The sequence below is a fragment of the Pholis gunnellus genome, assembly GCF_910591455.1.
Source record: "Pholis gunnellus genome assembly, chromosome: 21".
NCBI classification, from domain to species: domain Eukaryota; kingdom Metazoa; phylum Chordata; class Actinopteri; order Perciformes; family Pholidae; genus Pholis; species Pholis gunnellus.
Window position 1 is genome coordinate 10,841,411 of NC_136548.1, and position 17,917 is coordinate 10,859,327.

The 17,917-nt window shown below is 40.9% G+C and overlaps 1 protein-coding gene across 1 annotated transcript; it reads left to right on the top strand.

Moving 5' to 3' along the window:
* The first annotated feature begins 347 nt into the window (after window positions 1–347).
* fra10ac1 (FRA10A associated CGG repeat 1) lies at window positions 348–16,867 on the top strand. The gene is made up of 14 exons (XM_079183115.1): window positions 348–428; window positions 787–866; window positions 1,121–1,213; window positions 2,148–2,193; window positions 2,419–2,495; window positions 2,678–2,761; window positions 2,875–2,959; window positions 5,064–5,109; window positions 13,058–13,171; window positions 14,044–14,086; window positions 14,514–14,650; window positions 14,865–14,915; window positions 15,789–15,873; window positions 16,210–16,867. The coding sequence occupies exons 1-14, from the start codon at window positions 411–413 to the stop codon at window positions 16,250–16,252; spliced, it is 1,002 nt and encodes a 333-aa protein (XP_079039241.1). The 5' UTR covers window positions 348–410; the 3' UTR covers window positions 16,253–16,867.
* The last annotated feature ends 1,050 nt before the right edge of the window (window positions 16,868–17,917 follow it).

Sequence of the window (17,917 nt, forward strand, 5' to 3'; positions counted from 1 at the left end):
CAACATGAAAGACATTTCAATAAAGTATTCATTAGAACATGTTGTATGATGATGACTTGCCCTCTAATTAACAGGCTTTTGAAACAAAATAAATGGGTTTATGATGATGAATGAATGGGTGAATTAGTAGATTAGGTAAACGTGACAAACCAAAGTCTTCTTTTGAACACATTTAGTTTCGAGCATCTTATTTTGAAATCACAAAGTGTCCCCGACGACTCCTGTATTAATATTTATGTCAAAGCACACGAAGACTTATTTTCATCCTTTCTCGGCTCAGTCTCTCAGAATAATGTATGCCCTTACACTCGACGTCATCGCACCGCGATTCGCTGTGTCACGTCATCACATGGCGACGTACTTTTCATTTTGTAAACATTCGTGAGCTGGGGACAAAAGTGAGGAAACTCATGGATAGTCTCGTGAAGGTGACGTGTCTTTTAAAGCCGAAATCCGTTTTTTTTCCACCCCCGATGCAAACACGTTTAGAGGAACATTTAGTGCTTCGTGTGTTCGTCACTTGCCAGTTAGCATGAAACATTAGCATGCAGATAAGTTAGCCAGTTGCCCACAGGGTTTCCTGCTAACGTTACTCTCTTGATTCCTCACTGCGTTTCTGGCTGTAGCTACTTACGCTTTAAGCATAAAGCAACATTTTACCACACATTAGCTGCACGTTTAGTCCAACGATTAATGCCAAACCTAAAATGGCACCTTACAGTTGTGCTCTGTGGTATCTAAAAGCAGATAATACGGGTTTGGCTGAAATGAGTTGCTGTGTTTCAGGTGCACGGAGGTGGCGGGTATGACTCGGACTTCAGTGATGAAGATGGGCAGGGAGAGACCTCAGAGAGAGGCATTAAAAGGTAAGCTTTAACGACTGTAGACTTATACATAAGCTCGTTATTATGTATCAATTTATTCAATGATAAGTATAAATACATGGGGTTGTGTCTGTGCTGTACAAACTCTTTAACAGTGTAGGAAAGTCATGTCATTCAAAGTGTGATATACTGTATTTTGGAGAGACTTTGGTCTCCAGTAGCTTACACACACCCTGATGTGAGGGGACAGCCTCGTCCACTAACACGCTTTCTGTGTTTATTTGAACCTTTGTCAGGAAACACGAAGAAGAAATCTTGCAGAAGCCATTCCAGAAAGCACGGCTCTCCCAGAAAGCTCACCGGAGTTTCCACTCCAATGAACTGGACAGGTAGTACGGTGCAACTGCAGTGAAATACAATGCATTCAGACCGCTTCACTTGCACTATGCTAAAATCCTTTCAATAAATGTTTCCCCCTTGATACCCAACAGTGATGAAGAGAAAACAGGATTGTGATTTTCTTTTTTTAAAGTGCTTTAGTGAAGCACCTGTAGTAGCAACACAGCTTCAAGTCTTCTCGGGTAGAACGTGACAAGCTTCGAACACCTGGATTTGGGGGGGATCTTCTGCCTGTCTTCAGGCCAAACAGTTTAATCTTGGTTTCATCAGACCAGATATTCTTGTTTGTCACCATCTTCTTTCGGTGCTTTCATGTGTTTCACGGAGGATAGGCTTGAGTCTGGCCTCTCTACCCTAAAGCCCACGGTCACATCTTTTACCCGTTGGATTGCTCAGTGTGGCCGGCTCTAGAAAGAGTCTTGGTTGCAGGCAGTTCCTTCAACCTCAAGGCTTGGGTTTTTTTGCTCTGATGCAGATGACGCTGTGAGACTTTATATAGACACCTTATATACACAGGTGTGTGTGTGCTTTCCCAAATGATGTCCAATCAATTTAATCTAGCACAGGTGGACTCCAATCAAGGTGTAGAAACATCTCAACGCTGTGCTGAATTTCAAGTGTCCAAGCTAAGAGAAAACCCTGTTTTCTCTTGTTATTAAGGGGCATTGAGTGCAGATTAATGTGGTAAAAAAATAATACAAACAATTTTAGCATAAGACTGCAATTCAACAAAATGTAAAGAAAAAGTTTACGGGTCTGAATACTTGAGTATATAAGTCATTTTACTTTACATGTTGTGTTATCTATAATCATGGCAGAGCTATTTCCTTTAAACCATACTTTGACGAAGATGAACACAATATGCCGTCAACATGATGTAATCCTTGTTTATCTTTTAGATAACTGTTCAATTTCTGTTTTCAGAGAGGAGGCCAGGAACAGAAGAGCCCACCTCATATCATTGAACGCTGTATCCTTTTATAATTTGGTGTTTTTTTTTCATGATGTCCCTTTTAATAACGATAACACAGATTGATAAAACTACAGACATTTTGCCATACACATATGTTCAAACCATCATATAACAATAATGATAAAATAAATTGGATGGAGGTCAAGTGCTCAGTTCCCTTCATTGAAAACTAAAGATGTTTTTGCAATTCAAAGTGAGACTGACCTTAAGCACCGTCTTCAGTTCGAGCGACATAAGAAGTTTGTCGGTGACTACATACTTTATTATGGAGGACAAATGGCCGACTTCAAGCGCTCCGCGTAAGTGTTATGTCTCCCAGTCGAGCTTGACAATCAGTCGTCTGCTGTCACTCTAGGCTGAAACTAACGTGAATATGCTCACCATTGGTATTGCGTTGTTTTCGTTCAACAACAATTTTTAATAACAATTCATACCAGTTTCTCCTCAACTGCCTTCTCATTGAATCTTTTCTTTCCCTCAGAGCCACGGACAAAACAGATCTGGATGTGCTGCGCGAGAATCATCGCTTCCTCTGGAGGGACGAGGACGAGGAGGACATGACATGGTGATCACTCATCGTCATCTCCCCATACGGGCTGCTGTAATATTCAGTGTGCTTTTGATTATTGCTCTGTTTCAGATGAGGATGTCTTATCGTCTACATTACTTCTGTTCCAGGGAAAAAGATCTTGCCAAGAAGTATTACGACAAGCTGTTTAAAGAGTACTGCATAGCTGACCTCAGCAGATACAAGGAAAACAAGGTGGGATGAGTGATTCGTTAGCCAGCTGAAACGGAAATACAGCAGCAGTAGGCGTTTAGTTGCCATCAAACAATTAGACAGCACATACAGTAACAGGTGGCTCATGATGCCTGTCGATGAGGGACTCTTTTGAATGCAGCAGCTGTTGTCGCACCAGGAAAATGTTGAAATTCGAAGCCAGTTTCAGACAGGAAAGTAAAGGATGTTCTAGTTTTTTGTGTATCTGCTGCTTTTTTTTTTTTTTATGCGGTTGACGGAATCCAAATGATCACATACGTATGTTATGCGCTTCATTAGGAGGCTGCTGTTAATAATGGGACAAATACCTCTGGACACAAAATAGAAACATCTTTCATCTTCTTGCACCTGTTTTGGTAATTCAAATGTTGTTGTGGCTATAGCTAAGAATGATTATTATTGTTATTATTATTATACCCGCAAAATATAGAGAAAGAAAGTAATAAAGCGAGCTTAAACACCTCAGCGATCCCAGACACCGCTGCCAGGACTCGGCAAGGTGATCCAAAATCACAGCATGAGCAAAGGCTAACGTTCTATAACTCAAACACAATCTTCCACCACCACTGATCCATTTTAGATAAATGTTCATGGTTATGATGCGTTTTGGCACCGGACTGCATCTCTAGTGTCCACTGGGCCGTTCTGGTTTGAGGCCAGGCTTTAAAACTGATATGTTAAACCCGAGGGCTGTGTGCTTACGGCTCCGTAGCGGCACGGTTTGGTTTATTGATGCTGTGCTCCAATGTGTGACTGTGAAGTTGCCAAATCTCAGATAGGTGACATACTTGTATAATACATTATTCCCCATTGACCTATAATAATAATAATAATAATAATAATAATAATAATAATGATAATAATAATAATTAGAGGCACTATAGTTTTTTTTACTTGTTATTATTATTAATGGCAGAATGAAAAGCAGTGATAATAACATCAAATATATAGGAATAGATTGAAACAGACAAAAAACTAAATGCAAAAACAGAAACAAACAACAGATACAACAATATTATTGTTATTACAAATCTAGAAACTAAAGGCGGTTATGTGGGACACGTGTTTATGTGTACGAGTGCATGTATTTTTTTTAATTGATAGAAAAGAGACTCAGCAAATATTAATTATAAAATACATTATTATAAAAATACAAATGATATTAATAATACATGTGAAGATAATGAGTATATATATATATATATATATATATACACTAATACAATTATTATTAATAATGATAATAATAATCATTTAATAAATGCATTACTGAATAAATAACAAAACAAGTTGAGGCACTAAAGTTCAAACTGACACCATCAGTCCAGTTGACTCAAAACTACATAATTCAGATTTCCTCACACATCATTCATATTTGTTACTGATTCCAAATGCAGCGATGAGTTGCATTATTCACACACAAGTGTCGTCACATATTAATCGGTAGTGTTGGCTGAACGAGGAGTGACAGCATGCAGATGAATCACAGAGAGCGAACAGGCAGAAACACTAACGACTGTATCATCTGTTCATTGATGCTTGTGTACATACTGTACATACTGTACGTACTGTACATACCAGCCCTATAGCGCTGTGCGGTTCTGGCAGACACTTAAAGTCTGAACGACTCCTCTGCTGTATGTTTCCAAGTTATATTGTTTGTTTTAGGCGTTTTTTATTTTAGCTGCAGCACAAATTGGCCACTAGGGACACATAACAAAATGACTTGTTGTATTTACAGTACAGACTCACATTTACAGTAAGATGTGAATGCAAAGTATCCTTCCACTAGAAAACATTCTCAAAAACAATATTTACATAAAGATATGCATTGTAGCTGTTCAATTCCTCTAAAACGGTTTTACATTTGGCCAATGAGATTTTTATTTCTGTAGCTTTAGTTCACACTGTAACACAATTCATTCTCCCACTTAAACAGATTCGATTAAATGCTAATCACTGTTCTGGTTAAGTTAAGTTATGGTGGGATTCCTTCAATTAAGCTTATTATGCTTGATTTTAGATTCATGAGGTAAAACTGTGATTGATGCTCTGTGCTCTGTCTTATTCAATTTGTGCCGAACAGTTTGGATTTCGTTGGCGGACTGAGAATGAAGTGGTTTCTAGCAAAGGTAGGACATTATCCTAATTCTGACTTTATACACATTGTTTTCCATTATTTTGTGCACTATGCAATATAATATGTACATTCTATAGTTATCTTACTCACAGGAACTCTGAAAACATTCTCCTTAACTAAACAGTCGCCTTTACTTAACGAAGGTATTTACCTTTGACACGCCCAGAGTCCCAAATCCACACATACAGTATGTACTGTATTCCTGTTGCGTAATTTACAAAGTACAAAGCAGACTTTTTTTTTTGTATGCCAACTTTTAAAACAGTATTCTATGACGATCAGTGTGTGGTACATTCTGTATAGAAATAGTATGTAGAATGGCTTTAGGACACATCTCAGGTTTCTCCTGCCAACTTGCCCATAAAACAGTTCCCAACCTTCTCCACTAGATGGCGACAGAGATTTATCGAGCAGTTTACACAGCAGTACATAACATTCAGAGGACACATCCCAACGCAACACTTTCATTTGACTTTGACTCATTGCCTTTCGCTTGAGTTGTTCGTTTTTGTTTTGGGAAACAATCTCCGCCAATCAGTTATCGATGGATCAGTTCATTCACGCAAACGGTCCCCCAAAAGCTAATACTGTTGGTTTATTACATCTCACACTGAAAGAGAAACCTCGTTCCACCTCTGCGCTTGTGTCGGAGCCTACTTTGACAGATTGGCAGCGCTTTGATGATTAATTGTTCAGGATTAGTACAACACCTCTCTGTCTACCGCTCCTTCGTGTGACAGTGCCAGATATTTATAGGTTTACCTGGAGGGACAATATCAGTCGAGGATAAACCTGCCTCTGCAACGCATTGGTGTGCTGTGAGACACGCACGCACGCACGCACTTTTTACATTTTAATAATTTGCTTATGTTTACATCAATGCAGCCTCTCAAGCATACACAGTATTTCTGAGAAAGCTGACTAAGCCAATATATTGTTCCAGATTAAGACTGTGTAATCCTGGTCTCTGACAGTTCACCCCCTGTAGTAATACTCTACAGGAAGTGGGATTAGATCAGGTCAGAGGCACTTCACTTCAACTGTCACGTCTGTGATTTGTTTACATTAATGATTTCCACAGAAATACTTCTTAAGCAGTATTTAGAGCACGGGACACTGAACTCTCCAGTGAAATCAATACTAATCTAATCCCGTAAAGTAGACCCAAGATCCACAATCAGATGGCGAGAAAAAGCTTGTGCTAACTGAAAGTTAAAAGTGTTAATGTTGCAAGTTAAAGGCGTAAGAAATGTTTATTGTATCACCCAGAAGGCTTTATTGTTCAATTAGTTACACCTGGATTAAATGTTGTTAGTCCAGGTTGAGGTGTGATGCTTGTCATTAGACCACGATCCACCTTTTGATTACAGATAAATTAAACACTAAACAGCGCTTTTTTTCTCCCAATTAAACTGAGCCTGCATCTCCCTATAAAGGGGCTCTGCGCTTCCGCTCTCACACAGGCGCCTTTTTCGGAAATCATCCACTAATCATTTCCTGCTATCTGTGCACTTCGGGTCACGTTGGTATTAGGTAAGGCTGTCTACTCTTCACCCAATCAGGTGGATTACAAAGAGCGCTGACCTTTCTTTTCATGGCCACGGTGTGATATGGGATGAAGGAAGAAAGGTGAAAGGTTTCCTTCTTTCTAAATGTTTTTTTCCTTGAATATGAAGGAGAACAAGAAGTGAAAGATTGTGTTCTTGAATCAAGTACATTCGATAAGAATCAAATATCCTCCCCCAGAAGGCCCCTGTATCTCAAGGAATCCTGTGTGTGGTCCAGAAAGAGAATTACGTCTTTGAGCTATAAAAGAAAATCCTCTAAACACACCTTCAAATGTGCCCGGTGGAGCCTTTTTTTGTAAACAAACTGAAGTTACGATTAAAATCTGTATTTTTTTTTAAACGCATTCTGTGTATTCTCAAGGTCTAACAAACACGTTGAATGTATTTTTCTTCCTCATAGAATATTTGCATTGAATACTGTAAATCCACTACAAATCGGCGACCCCCTGCTGGACAAAAACATTGCTCTACGGCGCTACTAGTGGTCAAAAACTCCCATTGTATCCCGCTGTTGGGCTTATTTTCTGCAACCATCAAACATCAAAGCATGACAGAATTAGCAAGTTAAGTAGAGGACGGCTGGCTACTTGGCTAGCTTGCTGATTTCACCATGCTTTCATGCAACACTGGTTACAGAAAATGATCCAAACAAAGTTTAACTTATCTGGCGATAGCAATGTGCTTTTCTATGCTGATAAGAGTGTGTGGATGGAGCATTACGTTTTTGTAATTTACTCATTTAGCAAAATGGGTAAATTTAGCTAATTCCACCTTGCTTTCATACTAGAATTATCCTTGTTACAGAAAATGAGCCCACCAGCTAGCACTGCCGTGGGGTCTATGGTCCCTCTGCCTCCCCCCTCGCCAGGGGGGAGGGCCAGTGGAAGCTCCAGAGACTAGCTAGCTAACTAGCCCTCTCTGGACATGGACAAGCTAGCTAACTAGCCCTCTCTGGAGATGGACAAGCTAGCTAACTAGCCCTCTCTGGCGATGGACAAGCTAGCTAACTAGCCCTCTCTGGAGATGGACCAGCTAGCTAACTAACTAGCGAGCCGTCCTCTCTGGAGCTCCCGTCTGAACCCTTCTCCTGGTGAAGTAGACTGCCAGTGGCGTAGGGGTCAGCTAGTATGGTCCCAGTGGTTAATGTTAACGTACTCAAGTAACACTAGCCGTCCTGCAGAGAGTGAGTGACTGTAAATATTGAGAGGAACTCTAATGTTGTGAAAAACTAACATGTTCTGCTTTCACCTATGCTCTGCCCACAACATTTTTTACAAACAGAAAAGGGGCCTATGCTTTCTGTAATAGGAGAAATCCCTCACTGAATGAGCACATTGAATATTCAAATGTAGGGGTGCAGGACACGCTTCATTCCATGTTGTTTTTCTGTGCGTTTCCCTTCTGCGCTTTAGTCTTGCTGTTCAAAGGGGGTCAAAGGCCAAAAAGTTTTTGGTAGTTCTTCTGTTAAAGAACATTTACTTGGACTTGAAATGTCCTGTCTTTAAAAAATGGTTTTAACGTGCTTTGCACCACACGCTCACTGGCGGTGCAGGAATCAGATTTGACCCACCTCTGCTGCCATAAAGGCAACTTTAAAACCGCACTGTGACATTATAGATTTATAAAACTTGCTGACCTTTAGATGTCATTTTGTTTTCTTTTATAACCTGTGTATTTATTTATTTTTTGCATTTTTTATTATTATTACTACCTCTGCTCCATCCATAGATGTCAGCTTAATATACTGCAGTTAGTCTGCTAACAAATGGTTGAGTTTAAATGTTGTCACCAGTTTCCCTGACTTTCCCGTTTTTGAATGAAAATGAAAGCGATCGCCCAATTTGAAGGTGAGATCCTCTAAAGTGGCTTTAAACAGTTCCTTCAGCACGGCCTGGTTTCCGATGCAGACAGGATTTGTGTTTTGTAAGGAAATCCTGGGTTTTGTTGTGCCAGATGAAATAAATCAGCCTCTGAACAGTAACTGAGTGTATTTTAAGTGTTCAAAGTGATGGCTCATTAGCCCATAGCCCACAAAGCTTACAGAGTTTGCCAGTCTAACAATAGAGACTGCCAGCGTCTCTGTTTTTATTGTTTTAATGAGTTTCTCTCTGACCGTGTATTGGGTTTTGCTCTTTAAAATAAAATATCAGTATTTCTCAGTAGTCTACAGAGGGAGAGACTACATCATCTTAGTAGTATGTAATGCTCTTTAGTCTACTTTGTTAACAGGATGCTGGGAAGTAAATACAAGTTGCAAAATAGAAAAGAGTATTGAACTTCAGGCCATGTCGTATGAACTGCTTGCCAATGGGAAAGATGGACATGAAAAGGCTAAATCTGATCCAGAGTCAGAGGTGGGACTTTGTGGTTGGATAGAGTATCAGACTTTTGGATGCCAGTTACTTTCCCCTTATTTGAAAGATCTGCCTGGGGGCAGTTAGTGTGGATTGTTCAGTGTTTCCCACAGGCTGAGAATTTATTGAAGGTGGTCGACCCCGAGGTGGGAGGGGAGTATCAAGAGATGACTGCAAAACAGCACTGAATTCCCCGGCTCAATTGCAAACTATTACACATGAATGCAGAATTCTAACGGATCTTTGAGTCTGCAGTTAATCATGCGATCATAATTTACTCAATGAACATCATGCTGTGTTGAAGAAGACTTCAAACTAGCGAGTAAGAACTCACGTTTACCATGTTTACCGAGGTAATAAATCAAGTGAAAGTAGTTATTTTCTCATAGACTTCTATACAATCTGACTTCTTTTTGCAACCAAGAGGAGTCGCCCCCTGCTGGCCAGTAGAGAGAATTACATTTTTCCAAGTCAACTGGTGTCATGTAACAAATATATCCACAGTGTTTGCAATCAACTTGACTTAAGAGTGAATGCAAAGCGAGAGCGATGGCTCAGGTGGTCACTGCTCTCTGACATCATCCAGTGACTGTTAATCAAGTAGCCATCTGGTGGCATTAGCGACCATTGACGTAGGACAGTAGTTTCCTTTCTTAATGAGTTAACTCGGCCAAACTGGTGCCAGCTCTTTTCATGGAGCACGTGAGGATCACCTGATGTGTGAGGATTCCCCATCCTCCTGAACCAAACAGCGGCGATCATAACAGAGACCCGTACAGGGGCTTTTTTTGTAAAGCCAATTGTTTGTACTGTAGTGACGTGTGGCTCTGTCTTCACAGAACAGCTTATTAGCATTCACGTGGGACCAGGAGTCAGACATTCTATCCTGACCTTGATTATGTTCAGTTCTTGACATTTCTTTCGACAAAGAAGCTGCCTAGAAACACATTTCTGTTGACTCCACTATACAGTATATCTTATTCTTTTTATAATCGACACTGAGCTGCTTCTCTGCAGCAACGAAGGGAGTCAGTGTCTCACTCCAGGCTTCTATCTCCTCTCTTTTAAAAGCTGGTGTATGTAAGAATATCAGAGGTATTTAATGTGTCACAGATGTCACTTAGAACTTGTTTTGAGTTCATATTGCTGAATATTTCAACAACTATTGGATGGACTGCCATGACATGTTGGACAGACACTCATGGTCCCTATATATTATAATTATCTCCATAGCCCGACCACGACGTTGACATTTTTGTGGTTTTGAGTGAAATAACAAAAGAAATATTCAATTGCATTGCCATCAACTTTGGTGGAGACATTCATGGCGCCCTCAGGATGAATCTAACAGAAACTAATCGTGTTAAATGTTTGAATGCACTTTGTTCCACTGTGGTTACTCTTCAGTTAGAAAAATAAATGTGTGGGTTTATGTTATTGACTGTAGAGTCGCTGCCATTGAGTTTGAAATACAATATGTTAAAGGGTCATGGGGTAGCATAGCAATAATGTTAAATGTTTAATAGTAAGCCATATGGTATCATCAAGTACAGCTCAATATTCTGCTTTAGAGGTGCACTGGAATATTGAATGACTACGTCATTTCAACGATAAACACATTTGTTCAGATTCTATTACTTAAACGAATAGAGTTTCAGGCCCTCCGAAATAATCTCAGTCAACCTAATCACAACCGAGGACTTGAGCCAGGAGTGTCTTTCTTTGGCTGACGTCATAGCCTAATGACGCATGTGAGGAGAAAGTCTGCCGTATGGCCCAAGTGGCCCAAAGCCACCAAGTGACGCTGACAGCGTTTCATCGGCGTCACTTCACCTGGATGTTGTCACTCGTCTCGATCTCAGGCAGGATTAGGGAAGGGCATCCTTTCCACTCGCCGAGTATGGACTGTGCTGACGCACTCGCTCTGTTACTCTGAGGGAAGTTATTTTCTCATAGACTTCTATACAATCTGACTTCTTTTTGCAACCAAGAGGAGTCGCCCCCTGCTGGCCAGTAGAGAGAATTACTTTTTTCCAAGTCAACTGGTGTCATGTAACAAATATATCCACAGTGTTTGCAATCAACTTGACTTAAGAGTGAATGCAAAGCGAGAGCGATGGCTCAGGTGGTCACTGCTCTCTGACATCATCCAGTGACTGTTAATCAAGTAGCCATCTGGTGGCATTAGCAACCATTGACGTAGGACAGTAGTTTCCTTTCTTAATGAGTTAACTCAGCCAAACTGGTGCCAGCTCTTTTCATGGAGCACGTGAGGATCACCTGATGTGTGAGGATTCCCCATCCTCCTGAACCAAACAGCGGCGATCATAACAGAGACCCGTACAGGGGCTTTTTTTGTAAAGCCAATTGTTTGTACTGTAGTGACGTGTGGCTCTGTCTTCACAGAACAGCTTCTTAGCATTCACGTGGGACCAGGAGTCAGACATTCTATCCTGACCTTGATTATGTTCAGTTCTTGACATTTCTTTCGACAAAGAAGCTGCCTAGAAACACATTTCTGTTGACTCCACTATACAGTATATCTTATTCTTTTTATAATCGACACTGAGCTGCTTCTCTGCAGCAACGAAGGGAGTCAGTGTCTCACTCCAGGCTTCTACCTCCTCTCTTTTAAAAGCTGGTGTATGTAAGAATATCAGAGGTATTTAATGTGTCACAGATGTCACTTAGAACTTGTTTTGAGTTCATATTGCTGAATATCTCAACAACTATTGGATGGACTGCCATGACATGTTGGACAGACACTCATGGTCCCTATATATTATAATTATCTCCATAGCCCGACCACGACGTTGACATTTTTGTGGTTTTGAGTGAAATAACAAAAGAAATATTCAATTGCATTGCCATCAACTTTGGTGGAGACATTCATGGCCCCCTCAGGATGAATCTAACAGAAACTAATCGTGTTAAATGTTTGAATGCAGTTTGTTTCACTGTGGTTACTCTTCAGTTAGAAAAATAAATGTGTGGGTTTATGTTATTGACTGTAGAGTCGCTGCCATTGAGTTTGAAATACAATATGTTAAAGGGTCATGGGGTAGCATAGCAATAATGTTAAATGTTTAATAGTAAGCCATATGGTATCATCAAGTACAGCTCAATATTCTGCTTTAGAGGTGCACTGGAATATTGAATGACTACGTCATTTCAACGATAAACACATTTGTTCAGATTCTATTACTTAAACGAATAGAGTTTCAGGCCCTCCGAAATAATCTCAGTCAACCTAATCACAACCGAGGACTTGAGCCAGGAGTGTCTTTCTTTGGCTGACGTCATAGCCTAATGACGCATGTGAGGAGAAAGTCTGCCGTATGGCCCAAGTGGCCCAAAGCCACCAAGTGACGCTGACAGCGTTTCATCAGCGTCACTTCACCTGGATGTTGTCACTCGTCTCGATCTCAGGCAGGTTTAGGGAAGGGCATCCTTTCCACTCGCCGAGTATGGACTGTGATGACGCACTCGCTCTGTTACTCTGAGGGAACCCCAGAGACCAGATCAATGCCACCTTAAGCTCCTCTCAGGATAAGAGTCAGGCTGTGCAGCGGCTGGAGGGAGGCCTGAGGGGATAAGGTGAGGCAAAGAAAGGGATATGAGAAGGAGCCAGGGGGGGGTCTGGAGAGAGACAGAGGGAGACGAAGGAGAGCAGCGGGGTTTCAAGGTTGCCTGACAGCATCGGAAGCCTTTGGAGATTTAAAGTCTGCATTTCTCAATCCTAAAATAAAACATTTGCTTTTTCTGCTGTACCATTTTGTTCTACTTGCATATTTTCTCTTTGTTTCTTTCTTTGTTTCTATACCATACACAATAATTCTTTAAACACAATAGTATTTGTACACTAACTGTCAGGGTTCTGTGGCTTGTCTGATCTTAAACCTTTTGCCAATTGATTAACAACAAATCCGAAATCTATTCGCTTGCGTCCATCGTAAATTGGTGTAAATAACAGCTAGATGGCTAAAATATCATAAAATATGTCTCTTTTGTCTTCCAGGTCAGTTCCAGTGTGGAAATAAACGCTGCGAGAAGGAAGAAGGCCTCAAAAGCTGGGAGGTGAATTTTGCCTACGTGGAACACGGCGAGAAGAAAAATGCGCTGGTCAAACTCAGTAAGCCAAAACACACATCGGTTTGTTTTCATTATCTCTGGTCATTCTTTCTTAAAGGTGTGCGTGTCTGTATGGCTTGTAGCCTAGTGGGGGTTTTAATTAAGACCCGGCTCATAATAATCCTCCTTCAGGTATCGTACTGCAGAAAATCCTGTTGGAATAATTACCGTAATTGGAGGACCCACCAGTCATCGTGAACTCAGTGAAGCAGGAAATGACAAGCTAGTGTAACAGGTGATATCCAGACATTTTGGGAAATTACATTAATAAGAAGATGAAGAAGTCCCATTTTTTATCAGTCCCATAGGTTGTGACAGTGATGAAACATCTGGCGAACTTAACAAAGCACATTTGAGAAATGTAATGGATAGGGATGATGTTGCACTGAATTAGCGAATGTGATTTAATGAATACATTTCTCAAAACGGCTAAGCATTTGAATTCTACAAAGTTTCATACCTCAGTGTCTTATTATAAGTGTCATTATAAAGGGTCATCTTTCTGACTCAGTAACACAGGAGCTCCACAGGGTTATGTCCTCGGACCTCTTCTCTTTAGTTTTAATTAGGAATTATTTACCAGAATTACATCATGGAGGAGGTTTCCATGTATAAAAGCAGGTTTTCTTGAGTGCAATGTCTACACACATTTATATACATGTATAATATATATGTCCACTCTAAAAATACTAACTTTTTTTTTCACATTCTTGTTTTTCTTACCAAATTCATCTTATAATAGAGGATGAAAAAGTATAAAACGTGCAAGAATTAATCTCACAGCACTCTAAAAGCAATTAATAATAATAATTACATTAAAAACACTATTATATTTGAGTTGCTATTGATGATGCCATGTTGTTTCTATTGTAGGATTATGTCCCGAATGCTCTTTCAAACTCAATTACCACCACAAGTAAGTACTTCTCAATTTTTTGAAATTTTTATGAAAATTGATCTTTTTAATGAGTGATTTTAAAGATTATGGACAGTATGCACTGGCCTGCAGTAAGCAGAGAATCTTGACACATCTGACTGTGATGATGCAGCTTGAAGATCTGAATAGAGATGACCGTAATCTGCAAAGGTCTGGCATTAGATATGTGATGCCAAGGCCTTTCACAGCTAGGATTTTTAACGTCCCTTTGAGTGTTCCAGCAGACTTCGTAAAAAACAAAGTGTATGGAAAGCCTTCATCTGTATAAAACTCAAGCCAAGATCCATTCATGCGCCTCTGGAAGTGCCTTTGGCCCTGAAGGTTTTAGCTTGCCTTACAAATAGCGCTGTAATTGGCTGCTTTGTATTCTGAATACTGTTTGTTCAAAGTGTGGGTCTGTTTGTAGGAGGAAGGAGGTGAAAGCAAAGACTAAAAAGGTATCGCAGGAGAACCAGGAGCCACCGCAGAAGACGATGAAGAAGGAGAAGAAGAGGAAGAGATCGTCTTCACACTCCAGGAAGCACAAACGCAAGAGACGCAGACGTAAAACCCCCGTCCTCTTCCTGCCAAATAAACTGTCCCATTAATTAGGGCAGTAATCTCATCAGATGAGAACGGCCTCTGTGGGAGCAGCCTTGTTTATGTTTTGTTCTTGGAAATGACATCATTTTTCTTTTGCATTTGACATGATTATTTTATAACGACTCCCTTTTGAGTAAAACACATGTTATTTTGTAACTCTCTGTTTCTATTCCAGATCCCTCCGGCTCTTCTAGCAGCTCAGAGGAGTTGAAGGACTCGGACAAAGGTAGCGTTCATAACTCTCTCTCACACACACACACACACACACACACACACACACACACACACACACACACACACACACACACACACACACACACACACACACACACACACACACGTACCTCCCCCATATAACAAAGACAAACACGTTGGGCAGTTGATCTACTCCCCAGGCTTCTGGGCCGGGACACTCCTCTAAACTTGAGTGAAAACACCTTGACAACCCTTTGTGAAAACACATCCATTAGCCCTGTAGGTAATAGTAATAGACAAACAGCAGGTCTGCTTTTTTATTTTTCTTCCCCCATTCCTCTGGATGTGTTTTTTCTTTTTTTTACTTGTCATTTTGCCCTTCACTGTGAGCAGACTGAAATGAAATATGTCTTTTAGCCCGTGTCCCTGCTCTGTTTACACCAGGATCTGGATGGATGGGTTGGCGGGTGGGCGGGCGGGCGGGTGGGTGGTGGTGTACACAAAAACAAACTTTCTTTATCCAGGGTTACGTCATTGAGTTCAACATGCTTGGAATCCATTCTCAAACACTTACTTACTGACTTTCCTTCTTTTCTTTTTTTGTCTCAGTTGCACATATGTGAATATGTGTTGTTGAAGGCTGAACTTGGGAGTTTAAGTTGATGGAAGGGAACTTTATATATCTAGGGGGGGGGGCCGACGAAGCTAATCTATCATTTATAAATGATTCAAATCTTAATTGGTTATTTCAAGACTTCATTTCTAAGCAAAAACTGAGCCGGTCAAAAGAATTCCTGCTGCGTGAGGCTAAAAGCGAAGACCTTGAATGAACAATCGCTATTGTTCGACCGAGTTTTTCCTCCCTCAAAGTGGGACTGACAGCTCTCTGAATCTCACCTACTAGACTCTGAAGCTGGGGATGAACCAGGGGGCCAATCGGATGGCGACCACTGGCGAGGACCCGCCCCTGCAGTAGAGGAGAAGTCAAGGTGAGGGCACCAGCCAATGTGCATATTAAATCTCACCCAATAAGCTGCTGTAAAACCATCACAGACAGTCTTTACCACTTAGCCTACATATGTTACTGATCTCAATTATAGCACAAAGGTAGACCACTGAGATACTCTGCACGAAGCAGTTCTGAACTGTCAGGACAGTCGCTTAACTTTTAACCTGCCCCTGTTAAGCTTCTTCTGACATGTCAATTGCTATGAGAAAGATATATTACTGAAAGGTTTTATTCTAGCACAAGTAACTCATAGAATCAGCCCCCCTGTGCATGGAAGGAACTGACATTTCTCTCTCATTTTGTTCGTCCTTTCTAGGGAGGAGGAGTTTGATGATTACTTTGAAGACATGTTTCTTTGACTCTGCTGGTATCGGCGGGAACCCTGCTGTGACTACACTTCCTGCTTGCGGGCCACTGACATTATGTTCCGTATCGAGTCTTGTGTTCTTGTTGGTTTATTTGATTATATGTTTAAGGACGGCTGCAGGAATAAACGTGTGTTTTACCCTGCATACGTCTTTGGTCTACGCGTCTGTCAATCCCAAATCCCACCGCTATCACGGCGAAAAAAAAGAATTGAAAATAGTTTCATTGTTTACACCTGCGCTTCTCCTGTTGGGAGTGTAAAAATGGCCTCCGTGAATAGTTTCTAGACATTCCCATCAGCCTCAGCTGTACCATTTAGTATTAGTCAAATTTTAGATGCCGACATACTGATGGGAACATGGCAAACCTTATGCCTGTTTTAAAATGAGCACGCCATCAATGTCATTGTGAGCATGTAAGCACGCTGACGTCAGCATTTGAGCTCAACGCAGAGCCATTCGTCACTACCTCGTTCAGGGGACGTGACAAGGAGCGAGTCCATGCAAGGGTTATAATTCAAACAAGTACATAATTCAAACAAAGGTCATCACAAATGAGCTGACTGGAATAAAGCAATGCAGCTTACGTGTAAGCTGTGGGAAGGGAGAAACGGAGAGCAAAGGGGCCGGCTTGTATAGCCTAAAGCCCAGGTGAGGTCAATCAGCTGACGACCCTCCGACGTCAGCCTCCAAGAACGTTGGTGGGACGTCACACTTGGCTGCTAGTCTTGTTTTAATATGTTAGAATTGCCTAAACGTTTTAAGTTTTCTCTTGTCGATTGAATCTGCACTTGGGTATATTCTGCAGAGTAGTTGCAGAGTACTTTCCCGTGCAAAGGGGGAAAAAAATGAATTGAAATTGCCTTATCTTTAGTAATAGTAAAGAATCCAGCACTCTGCTGTTACAGGGATTAAGCTCAAGATGTACGTCTGGCCAAGGGCAGATTGCTGCCTCAACTTCCAACTCGCAGAGAGAAGTAAACTGCGTGAGGTTGCTGGGAGATTATAGACCTATAGGCTTAAATAGAGACAGTATCTTTACCTCTTTCTGCTCTGTCTGTCTTGTTTTAAACTTCTCTGCTTTCTCAGGAGAAATGATTCATGGCCGTGTTTAGCTAACAGGTGGTCAAGTGTAGTAAATTGTACATTGAGTAATAACGGTGGGTTGTTTTTTGAGTGGCGGTGGGATGTGATTTGGCCCTCTGGCTGTACTTGTACACCTGGATGCATTTACAGTTGATCGATTGTGCTGTCAACATCTGTTCTCCCGGTTAAAGATTCTTGCCTTCCCATGGCAGCCATTTAGGGCCCTTGCGAATGTCCTGGGAGGAATTTATAAATCCCAAAGAACAACAACTAAAATGTAAAGCTCCTCTTCCTGCCACGTTTTAAGACTTTTCTTTCTTATATGGCTTTTCAAAAAAAAAAGGTATTCTTAAAATGAAATCTACTCTCTCTCTCATTGAAAATTCCGAACTTTGAATATGTAGATTATGTAAATAAGTTGAGCGACTTTAGTTTAGTTTGTGAAGAAAGGTGTTGGGGAGGGGGGGGGGGGGGGGGTGCAACCTACAGAGACGACAGGTCATGTTGATGCCGGGGTTTGAGAAATGATAAATTATCGGGCTTGTTGTGAGTTATTTCGTCAAACGTTCCATC

What these genes read in the sequence shown, in the direction of transcription:
- fra10ac1 (XM_079183115.1), top strand. An exon ending in CACTCCAATGAACTGGACAG is followed by an intron (nt 1,214 to 2,147) that starts GTAGTACGGTGC and finishes TTCTGTTTTCAG; the next exon opens with AGAGGAGGCCAGGAACAGAA. An exon ending in GACGAGGAGGACATGACATG is followed by an intron (nt 2,762 to 2,874) that starts GTGATCACTCAT and finishes CTTCTGTTCCAG; the next exon opens with GGAAAAAGATCTTGCCAAGA.